The sequence below is a fragment of the Choloepus didactylus genome, chromosome 14 (assembly GCF_015220235.1).
Source record: "Choloepus didactylus isolate mChoDid1 chromosome 14, mChoDid1.pri, whole genome shotgun sequence".
Lineage (NCBI taxonomy): Eukaryota > Metazoa > Chordata > Mammalia > Pilosa > Megalonychidae > Choloepus > Choloepus didactylus.
This window is the reverse complement of record NC_051320.1, coordinates 49,815,315-49,827,365: the sequence shown is the minus strand read 5'-3', so window position 1 is coordinate 49,827,365 and position 12,051 is coordinate 49,815,315. Positions and strand designations below refer to the sequence as shown.

The 12,051-nt window shown below is 34.3% G+C and overlaps 1 protein-coding gene across 4 annotated transcripts in view; it reads left to right on the top strand.

Moving 5' to 3' along the window:
• The window catches only part of RAD54B (RAD54 homolog B), a 177,217-nt gene that overhangs the window by 68,206 nt on the left and 96,960 nt on the right, over nt 1–12,051 (top strand). For 3 of the 4 annotated variants that reach the window (XM_037803339.1, XM_037803335.1, XM_037803338.1), the window contains exons 2-3: nt 4,265–4,415; nt 7,348–7,507. In XM_037803339.1, coding sequence (XP_037659267.1) covers nt 4,265–4,415; nt 7,348–7,507 — 311 coding nt within the window. Of the gene's footprint in view, nt 1–1,173; nt 1,235–4,264; nt 4,416–7,347; nt 7,508–12,051 lie in introns of those variants that run through there. The other variant, XM_037803337.1, reaches the window with a different exon arrangement.

Genomic DNA, 12,051 nt, shown 5'->3' with positions numbered 1-12,051 from the left:
CATTGTGCTTCTTGGGATTTAATCCTTATATCTTCCATAAGAGTTGGAAAATTTTTGGCCATTATTTCCTCATATATTCTTTCATCCCCCTTTACAGTCTCTTCTCCTTTGGGGACACCCATGATGTATATGTTTGTGTGCTTCATGTTGATGTTCACTTCCTTGAGACACTGCTCAAATTTTTCCATTCTTTTCTTTATTTATTCTTTTGTCTGTTCGATTTTGGATGTCCTGTCTGCTAGGTCACTGGTCCTTTCTTCTGCCTGTTCAAATCTGCTTCCATAAGGTTCTGTTATCATATATTCTATCCAAAATATACAATCAGTATCTCATAGTATCATGAATTAGTTGTGCATTCATCATCATACTCAATTTTAGACCATTATCATTGCTCCAAAAAGAAAATTATTTGATAGACACACACAAAAAAAGAAAACCTCAAACACCCCATGTCTCTTATCTCCCCCTATTATTGATATCTAGTATTGGTGTGGTACACAGTTACTGTTGATGAAAGAATTTTAAGGTATTATTGTTAACTATAGTCTGTAGCTTGCAATAGGTATTTTTTCCCCACACACCACTTTCATTAACTATTTGCACCAATGTCGTGCATTGGTAATAGTTCATGCAAGAACTTATTTAAATTTGTAGTGTTTATCAGTGACATACATGACTATAAACAATCCCTTTCAACCAAATTCACCTACAATACAATATATTCCTATATTACCAATTATGAGCTATCCCCACCTGGTATCAATTTCTGATCGTTTTAAGTTCAACCTCATTATACATTCTGTGCCAGTTTGGATGTATTATGTCCCCCAAAACTCCATGTTCTTTGATGCAGTCTTGTGTGGGCAGATGTATTAGTACTGATTAAGTTGGAACCTTTGGATTAGGTTGTTTCCATGGAGATGTGACCCACCCAACTGTGAGTGACACTTTTGGTTAGGTTGTGACCTCTGATTGAATGTTTCCATGTAGGTGTGGCCCCACCCATTCAGTGTGGGCCTTGATTAGTTATTGGAGCCCTATAAAAGCTCAGACAGAAGGAGTTCATAGCTAGCTGCAGCTGAGAGACACATTTTGAAGATGGCTGTTGGAAGCTGACACTGACATTTTGGAGAACACCATTTTGAAACGCAGCCTGGGAGCAAGCAGACGCCAGCCATGTGCCTTCCCAGCTAACAAGAGGTTTTCCGACACCATTGGCCATCCTTAAGTGAAGGTACCTGCTTGTTGATGTATTCCCTTGGACTCTTTATGGCGTTAAGACTGTAACTGTGTAACCAAATAAACTCCCTTTATAAAAGTGAATCCATTTCTGGTGTTTTGCAAAACAGCAGCATTAGCAAACCGGAACACATTCTGATTGTATTAGGTTACTGCTCCCCTTCTCTAGTTTCTGTCTATTTCTCATTATTGCTATGTTCTACATTTTAAGACTCAGTTCACATATTCTAGTTAGTTCACATTAGTGAAATCATTCAATATCTGTTTTTTTGCGTCCGATTTATTTCACTTGGCATTATGTCCTCAAGATTTGTCCATGTTGCATGCTTCAGGACCTCATTCTTCCTGCTGCATAGTATTCCATTGTATAAATACACAACACATTTTGTTTATCCATTAATCTGTTCATGGGCAATTGGATTGTTTCCAACTTTTGGCAATTGTGAACAATGCCATTATGAACATCAATGTGCAAATGTCTGTTCTTGTTCCTAATTTCAGATCTTTTGGATATTGCCAGATCATAGGGCGACTCAATATTTGGTTTTCTGAGGAACCGCCAAACTGTCTTCCATAGAGTCTGTACCATTTTATACTTCCACCAGCAGTGAATAAGTATTCCTATTTCTCCACATTCTCTCCAACACTTGTACTTACCTGTTTGTTTAATAGCGTCCATTCTCATAGGTGTGAGATGATATCTCATTTTGATTATGATTTGCATTTCCCTTGTAGCTATTGAAGATGAACATGTTTTCATGTGCTTTTTAGCTATTTGTATTTCCTCTTTGGAGAAATGTCTATTCATATCTTTTGTCCATTTTATAATTGGATTATTTTTACTTTTATTGTTGAGTTTTAGGATTTCTTTATATATACTGGATATCAAACTCTTATCAGATGTGTGGTTACCAAATATTCTCTTCCACTGAGTTGGCAGCCTTTTCATCCTTTGACAAAGTCCTTTGAAGCACAGAAGTCTTCAGTCTTGAGGATTTCCCATTTATCTATTTTTTTCATTTGTTGCTTTGTGCTTTGGGTGTATGGTCTTGAAGATGTTCCCTATATTTTCTTCTAGGAGTCTCATAGTACTGACTCTTATATGTAGGTCTTTGCTCCACTTTGGGTTTATTTTTGTATGTGCTGTGAGGTGGGGGTCCTCTTTCATTCCTTTCGATAGAGATATGCAGTTCTTCCAGCACCATTTTTTGAAGAGACTGTTCTGTCCCAGTTCAGTTGATTTTCGTGCCTTGTGAAAGATCAAATGACCAAAGATCTGAGGGTCTATTTCTGAATTCTCAATTCGAGTCCATTGATCAATATATCTGTCTTTGTGCCAATACCATGCTGTTTTGACCACTGTGGCTTTATAATAAGCTTTTTTATAATATGGTTTTTATTGTGAAATTTAACATATATACATAACAGTGATAACTTTCAAAGTACAATTTAAAAAATTGTTAGAGAGCAGACATCAAAGAATGTTATGGGTAACAGTTCCACAACTTCAGTTCTTTCCTTATTGTGAAATATAAGATATATATATATAGAAAGGTGATAACTTTCAAGGTACAGTTTAATGAGTAGCTATAAAGCTAATTTCAAATAATGTTATGGGTTACAGTTCCACCATTTCAGTTATTTCCTTCTAGCTATTTTAATACCCTAGCATCTAAATATATGTGTGTATATATATATACACATATATATATATATTTATGTGAAGATTCAGTTTTTGTAATCCTTTGTTAAAGCCTATCTTGTCTGTTGCTACTCCTTCCTCTCGTTTAATCACTTTCTGTATCTTCAGAAATGTCTAGGCAGTGACCACCCTAACTTATTCATATTGCGAAGGAGTGTTGACATTATGGGAAGAGGGCTGCATTTGGTTGTTCTTAAAGAGGCTTTTGCCTCTGGGTTTTAGGACATTTTTGGCTTAGGAACACTGGTGGATTTAACTTTCTGAGAGATAAACTTAGTGAGTGAAACTTTTATAGAACCTCAGATAGGGACCTAGGTATTGGGGAGTACTGTTGGTTAAGGCTTGGCATACTATGGTCATTTGGGATATCTGGCTGGAGCTTGCATAAGAGTAACCTCCAGGAAAGCCTCTTGACTCTGTTTGAAATCTCTTAGCCACTCTAGTCTCATTATTTTACCTTTCTTTTCCACCTTTTGATCAAGAAGGCATTTTCAATCTCTTGATGCCAGGGTCATTCAGGCTCATTCCTGGGAGTCGTGTCTCACGTTGCCAAGGAGATTCACTCCCCTGGGTGTCATGTTCTACATAGAGGGGAGGTTAATTGAGTTTATTTGCTAGGTTGGGGTTAGAGAGAGCAAGACCACATCTGAGCAACAAAAGAGGTTCTCTGGAGGTGCCTCTTAGGCATAATTATAGGAAGGCTTAGCCTCCCATTTACAGCCCTAAGTTTCACAAGAGCAAGCCTCAAGATCGAGGGCTTTATTTATTAAGCAGGGGATTCTTAATTTTACATAGCATGTATTCTGTCCAAGATAAACAGTCAGTGTCTCACGTTATCTTCACTTAGTTGTACAATCATCACTCTTAATTTTTAAACAATTATAACATAAAATATCCCAGAGCTCTTATCAGCCGCTAATTATTCATCCCTAGTATTAGTGTAGTGCTGGTAAGAGATTCCAATTAAGCATTCAATTTTAAATCTCAAATTACCCTTTGTGATGGAAAGTGAAATCCTAATAGTGGTTGACCTTGTTTTCTTTGGCTTATTACAGACTTATTTTCATATATATATATATATATATATATTTAAATGCAATTTTATTGAAATATATTCACACACCATACAAGCCATCTGACATACACAAGCACCGAGTCACAAGATTGTCATATAGTTTTGCCTGGAAATATTCTAAAATTGATCATGGGTATGTATGTTCATAAATTTTTAAAGATATTAGGGTCATGGTGAGAAACTGTTTTTATATTTGTGGCTAATTGTAATAACACTCATGAATGATTTCTGTTTCTGATATCTTTCAGGTCACTACTGCTGAAGATGAGACGATCTGCAGCACCAAGTCAATTGCAGGGGAATCCCTTCAAAAAATCAAAATTTATACCACCAGGAAGAAGTCATCCAAATCCAAATAAAGAGAGTACACAACTGAGTCCAGATATAAAATTATTTGAGGTATAAAACAAATATGAATGAATCTTAATATAGAGAAACATGTCTTTTTTAAAATGCCATTTAAAGAGGTAACAATACTTACTGCCTTAGGAATTTTCACTGCAAACCATCAGAAGAATTTTTAAATAATTTCTTTGTTGAGGAATGAAATGTACTTGGATCTATAAAATAAAATTTTGGTAATAGATGAATACCTCTGAGGGAAGGGGAAGAGATTCCTATAAAAATAAATTATTCTAATCAGTATTCTTTTTAAAGTTACCTCATAAGTAAGTGGAAATTTCTTTAAATAAAGTGATTTAAAGATAAAATATATAAATAATGATTTTTAATTACTATCTGGATATTTCCTTTCTTTTGTATCTATAAAAAGTGAATACCTGAAGTAATCTTAATATATGCTCTTTACCACTAAGAGAAAGGATTGATCTTAGAGCAAACAGTCTACACTTTCTGGTACTCTGTAATTATCTGTTAAGGTGTTAGAAGTTTACTTTTTTTGACTTTGCTTTTTTTGGTCTGCACGTGTTTGCTTTTGCCCACAATTCTTTCGTTTCTATGGCTTTCAAAGTAGATTTTCATGTCTTACCAGTGTAAGAATTCTGACCATACTGTGAGGAGAATAATAGATTATTTTTTTATAAGGTTTTTTTTTTTCCTTTTTAAAAAGCTTTATTGAGATATAATTCACATATGATACATTTTACTGATTTAAAGTATACAATTCATTGTTTTTTAGTATATTCACAGAGTTGTATAACCATCAATACATTAAATTTTAGAACATTCACCCCAACAAGAAACCCTGTATCAACCCATTAGCAGTCACTTTCTATTTTCCCCCAACTCTCTAACCCTTGGCAACTACTAATCCACTTTCTGTCTCTATAGATTTACCTACTCTGGAAATATCCTATGAATGGAATCATATGTGGTCTTTTGTGACTGGCTTCTTTCATTTAGACTAAAGTTCAGGGTTCATCCATGTTGTAATATGTAGCAGTACTTTATTCCTTTTCATTACTGACTGTATTAGTTTTCTATTACTGCTGTAACAGATTACTACAGATTGAGTGACTTAAAACAGCACATTTATTTTCTTACAGTTCTGCAGGTCAAAATTCTTACATAGTTCTCACTGGGTAAGATGTAATCATGTTTGCATTCATTTCTGGTGGCTCTAGGGGAGAATCTCTTTCCTTGCTTATTTACATTTTTTGGTTGCTGCCCACATTCTTTGGCTCATGGTCCCCTTCCTCCATCTTCAAAGCAACAGCAGAGTGTATCCTCTTGTTGCCATCTCTCTGTTTCTCTGCAACTGGTAATCATGTGGTTAGATCGGACCCACCTGGTAATCCAGGATAATCACACCTTCTCAAGGTTGTTAACCCTAATCACATCTGCAAAACTCCTTTTGCCATGTAAGGTAACATATTTATAGGTTCTGGAGATTAAGTCATGGACATCTTTGGGAGCTGAATTATTTTCCATTGTATTGATATATCACATTTTATTTATCCATTCATCTTTTGATGGGCATTTTGGTTGTTTCTACTTTTTTGGCTATTATGAACACTGCTATAAATATCTGTGTACAAGTTTTTGCATGGATATATGTCTAATTTTTCTTTGGTGTGTACCTAGGAGTAGAATTGCTGGGTTGTATGGTGACTTTATATGTATCTTTTTGAGGGATGGTCAGACTGTTTTTCACAGTGGCTGTACCATTTTACATTCCCAACAGCAGTGAATAAGGGTTGAGGGTTGTGATTTATTATAATTGATATTTATAGAGATATGATAACTGTTTTATAGTGAGTTATTTTTTTAAAATTTCAAACAAACACTAGGATAAGCAGAAAAATGGCCCCCTACAAATGCCCATGGCCTATTCCCTGGAATTTGTGAATATGCTATTTTACATGGCAAAAGGGGCTTTGCAGATGTGACCAAAGTTAAGGACCTTGAGTTGGGGGGATTATTCTGGATTATCTGGGTGGGTCCACTGTAATTACAATGGTCCTTAAAGTAGATGAAGGAGGAGAGGTCCTGAGAAAGAGATGTGATTAAGGCTTGAAAAGTCAAGGAATCTTGAAAAGGCAAGGAATCCTGTTTTCTTTTAGAGTCTCCAGAAAGAAGCACAGCTCTGCTGACATCTAGATTTTAGTCCAGTGAGACCCATGTCAGACTTCTAATTTTCTGACTGTAAAGTGATACATTTATGTTGTTTTAAACCACTAGCTTTGTGGTAATTTGTTACAGCAGCTGTAGAAAACTAATACGTATACAAAAGTAGAGAAAACAGTATCTAGTGAACCTCAATGTACCCATCCCTCAGCATAAACAATCATCACTTCATGGCCAATTTGATTTCATCTCTACCTTTCCACCTTCTTCCGTAGTCATTACCCAACTAGGTGTTTACATGGTAAATCACAGGAATATCTTTTCACTTGGTAAATACTTTAGTATATGTCTCTAAAGTATAAGGGTTCTTAAAGACCAAACAAAACATAATGACAAATAACAAAGAAGAAAAATAAAAAAATACGAAACAACAAAAACATAATGACAGTACCATTATCACACCTAAAAATTAACAATATTTAAGTGTTGATTTTAATATTGAGAAATTTAGCAAGAAAAAGCAGTTGGATAAGAGAAAGGCATATTTTGACTTGTTTAAAAACTTCTGATATGTTAAGCACAGTATAATTATGAATATAATTTTCATTGTCATATCTTTCAGCTTTTATAATATAATTAAAATAGTTTAAAAAAATAAAAATGGGATTTGTAATCTATATATTATCTATTCTCTATTTAGATATAGAGAAACTGGTATTTCATATTTTAAATCAGGAATCCATCTAGTAAAAACATGGGAAATTTAACTTAATGTCTGCTTGAAATATATATTTTGTTCTTTTAGGTTGCTGCAAATAAGAATACCTTTCTCCCAGAGAGAAATGTTACCAGAATATGCAATTTAAGTCTGCCTACTAAAGGAAGCACTAATCATGGGGATAACTATAGTAAAAAGTATTGTTTTGAAGCATCTGCAATGGCAATGTTAGATCCTTCTTATACAGGTAAGATTGTGCTTTTATTGATCAGGTTTACATGTGGCCAGTACTATTACACTATACTTTAAGTGATTATTCTCAAGAATGAATATGTTATATTTGGAAATTGTTGATGTCATACCACTAGATCGTCAACAGTTCAGATTTTTGTTGTCATAATTTACTTTTAGTGTTTAGTAGCCATGCTATTTTAATTTTGTCCTTTAGAAGAGTTCTATGTTTAGGAGTGTTCATTGTGAAATCATTGGTTATATATGGTATTTTCCTCAACTGCTAAAATAAATTGTGTTTAAAGATATGATTTAAAATTTATTTCTAAAAAATATGTTAATAGTATTAAAACTTGAGAGTAGAAATTTAAATAACTAAAATCTTTAATTCATTATGGTCCATTCAAGTTAGCTGAACTTGAATTATCAAGGTATATAATTGCAGGAATAGCAAGCATTTAACGAATGTTCTCTCCCTTGTCATATTTGTTGACGAGCTACCAAAAGGATTATGGTTCTTTTTGTATCTGTAAGGGATCATTATTTTTCAGGTAATTAAAAAAAAAAAATTAGGGTGATTCACAGATGTTTGTTTAGTCTTATGAAAGGTCATCAAGACTAAATTTTTTAAAATTACAATTTATTCTTTTTTTTGTTGTTGAATAAACAGATTCAAGGAGAATAGAATCTGCCATCCTTAGGATATAGTGCAGATTAGCAAAGCACCTTCAGCACTTAACCCTTTAACTAGCTTGACTAATTTGAAAGTATTTCTTGAACTTCACAATTGATAAATTTTACCTTGAATGGCTTCATTGTTTTTGGAGCAGAAAGGATTTCTGTTCTTTCCTGATTGTCTGGTATCCTTAGTGCAAACATTTGTGTGTGTCTCGTAACTTATAAAAAGCTGTAATTAGTGTTGGGACAAGGTTGAAAAGGACTTTGGGAGCTGGTATGAATTTAGGGAGATCTCTAGGGACAGCTCCAGACAGTTTAGTCCTATCCCTCTGATTTTCTCTCTCCTTACTTCTTTCCTCCCTTCTTCCTTCTCTTCCTCTTTTCTTTCTTCCATCTTCATTAGGTGAATGTCCTATTTCCCCAGGCTTTCTTTTCTGCTGGCAGCTCACGCAGATAATAGTCCATTTGCCCATTTCATTTCTATCATGGTAGCTAATTTCTTCACCAGAGAATTATATTGTAGAATCTAGAATATAGCACGTTTTGCGTTACTAATTTTATTTTGGACTTTGTGTTCTGCTATAGTTTTTCATTCCCTTCTCAGTTAAATATGAGAAAGCAGGTAAGAGTTAAGATAAATTGAAGAGGGGGTTAATTTACTCAAGTCATAATCCCTTAATCCCTTCTCCCATGTAGTGCATTCATTGGACTGGGGAACCTAAGCCAACCTCGTGAGACTTTCCCATCTCTCAGGGAAAACGGTTAATTGGGGAAAAGAGCTTTGTGAGAAACATCTTGCTTTCTATGGTGGATGGCTTGAGAGAGAGATAACATGTAGAAAAGCTTAGATGTAAGAGACCTATATAGTATATCCTCACCTTCTCCACATTCTTTGAATCTGACATCTAATTCACCCTGCAGTGAGGTCCAAGCTTGTATGGTCCAGTTAAAATGTGTCCCCATTTCCCCCCTCACCTTTTTATTTTGAAAAGATTCATTCATTTAGAGAAGTTGAAAGAATGGTTCAATTAACATCCTAAATCCAGTAGTTGCTAACATTTTGCCAAATTTGCATGTTTGTACTTAGGTGCATTCTCTCTCTACTCACACACACGTAGACACATACACAGACACCACTCCCCCAGACCATTTGAAAATAAGTTTAATCATGCCACTCCACCCCTAAATACATCAACATGTAATTCTTAAAATAAATGCTTTCTTCTATATAACCTCAATATTGTTATCATACTTAAGAAGATTAACAGTAATTCATAATATTTAATATTCAGACCATTCAGTAATATCATTTTTGCTTAAGCTCATTTGAGTTTGGTTTCTTTCTCAACTGAAAGAGCCCTGATAAATAGTTTCACCTCAGCGAGTTTCAGTTGGCACTTGAAGTCTCTTTATTACCAGAAACATTTGCAGATATTATTCCTTGTATGAGAATTCAAGGGGTAGGTCTGTCATTACTGACTTCCCCCAAGGCTCAGTGGATGTGCCCATTATGGGAGCTGTGGTAGGAGGTTCCACTTCTGCCTCTTTTTTTCAAGCTCCAGGGCCCCTTTTCTTCATGAACAATCCAGCTCAGTGCTTTTGACATGGGACTATAAGTACTTTAAAGCCTGGGAGAGGGGAAGCCCTAGAACTCCTAGATGTTCAGAACTATATTTTCCTTCTTTAGAAAAGGAAAAAAAAATTCATCTGTTCTGATTCTTTCTCATTTTGATGAGCTTCAGGATGAAAACTTTAATTCTCCCTCATGCTGTTTGACCTTACTGTCTAGTTTTATATTTTATCTCTTTACCTGAATTTCTTTCACTAAACTGTAAGATTCAAAGGCAGGACCTTTTTCTTGTTTAGGTTTTAACTCATAGTATGGGTTAAAAAATATTTATGACTGAATAAAGGGATATTGAGAGACATAGTTTTCTATAGTTGAGTCCACTGGCTTTGAAGTGCTTTGGAGAAGTCAGGTAGTCAAGAAGAGGTTACTGGAACAAACAGTTTGCAGGTTTTAATGATATTTGAGAGAATAGTTTCAGAAAGTGTTTAGAATAATAGTCAGACATAATGGATATATGGTGAATGGAAACAGGCAAATGGAAGCAGTGAATGTAAGCTATTCTTTTCAAAGAAATTTAGAAATTTCATTGTGAATGGAAGGAGTTGTATCTTGAGGGATGGTAGGAAACCAGAGGTTTTTTTTTGTTTTGTTTTGTTTTTAAAGACTGTGTTGTAGGTTAAAAGGAAAGAGGTAATGAAGAAGGGAGGATTAAAGTTATAAAAAGGGACGGATAAAATTTCTCTCTTGGTCAGAGGTCCATGGAGGTAGACATAGTCTTTTGGATTTAAAAATCGTCAGAGAAATTTAGAATTTTGTGTTTTTTTTTTTTAAACAATATGAATAAATGTGCATAAACATATTCTGGATGCTTTTGGATGACTTTATAATTGAGAACTACTACAAGATTTTGCGCCTGGATTGAGAACAGAGATTGACATAATGTGTAAGTTGTATACTTCTGCCAGATGAATATTTTGCATATTCAAATAGGGATGATGAAAGAATTGAGCCATCACATGCCCCATTGCAGTAAAGGTTTGTTGAACATAAAGAACCTGTGCCAACTCAATTGGTACCATATTTATATTGTTAGCAGTTCAATTTCATTGGTTTTATTTATATTTAATTTATATAATGACTTTATTGAGGTATATTCATATACCATATACCATACAAGCCAGCTATTTAAAGTATACAACTGAATAGTATATTCACAAAGTTGTGCAGAAATCACTACACTCAATTTGAGAACATATTTTTGTTGTTTGTAAGCTATCACAATAAAATTTTTTTAAAAAGTATGTCTGTCCAAGTCACTTTACCATCTCTGTGTCAACTTGATGTTAGTAACATTGAATTTCAAAGGAGTATTGCATAAATTAATAAGCATATATCAACCTGGCATTCTTCAAATTTTTCTTGTAGTTTTTGCAGGCAATTTACTTAACACTGCCAGTTATCATTAAAATTTTCTGCAGACTGATTCATGTTAGAAAAATGCACCATTACTTATTGATTTGTATTATTGTGAAGATTTTCGCTTAAAATATAAATTCTCTTACGTAAATAGGTCATAAATAAGCCTCTCCTTTTCATGGAGCTTCACATTTAGCTCATTCATGTGCAGTGTGATATTGATGAGAAAACAAATTGCACTGCCATTTTTTGTCTTTGATTATTGAATATTTGGCAAGCATTCCTTTTGTTTCCCAAAAATCCTAAAGTTAACAGTACAATAATCCTTTATACAGCACTTTCATGACTCAACCAGTGAGCAATGGCAAAGGACAAAAAAAATCATAATTCTCTATTTCTTTCAACATCCATAAACTATCAGTGATTCACAGCATTTGCATACATATTCTGAACTACTTTAACAACTATATCCATGACACTTTTCATAGGGTCTGCTTTAGAATATTGAGCACAATAATTTCTGCATGCGTATGGCACCTGCTCAATAGCCACATTTGGCTAGCAGCTGCTGTATTGGATAATGGAGTTGTAGACCTTTAGGATACATTTTTACATATATGTGTGCATCTGTATTCTGTACCTACAAACATATATTCTCATCTACAGAAATATTTAGCTTTTTGCATGTTTTGTAAGCATAATGAGGTATACTATATGCATTATTGTTTTACTTGCTCTTTTCACTTACCATGTGAAACAAACTTGAAGCTCGTTTTATGTCAATTCATGGTAATCCGCTTCTTCCATTTTAGTGCTACCTGGAGTAGCGCATTGCATGTATGTACTCTAGTCATAACTAGTTCCCAGCTTCTAAGTTACTTCCAATACCCTGCAAG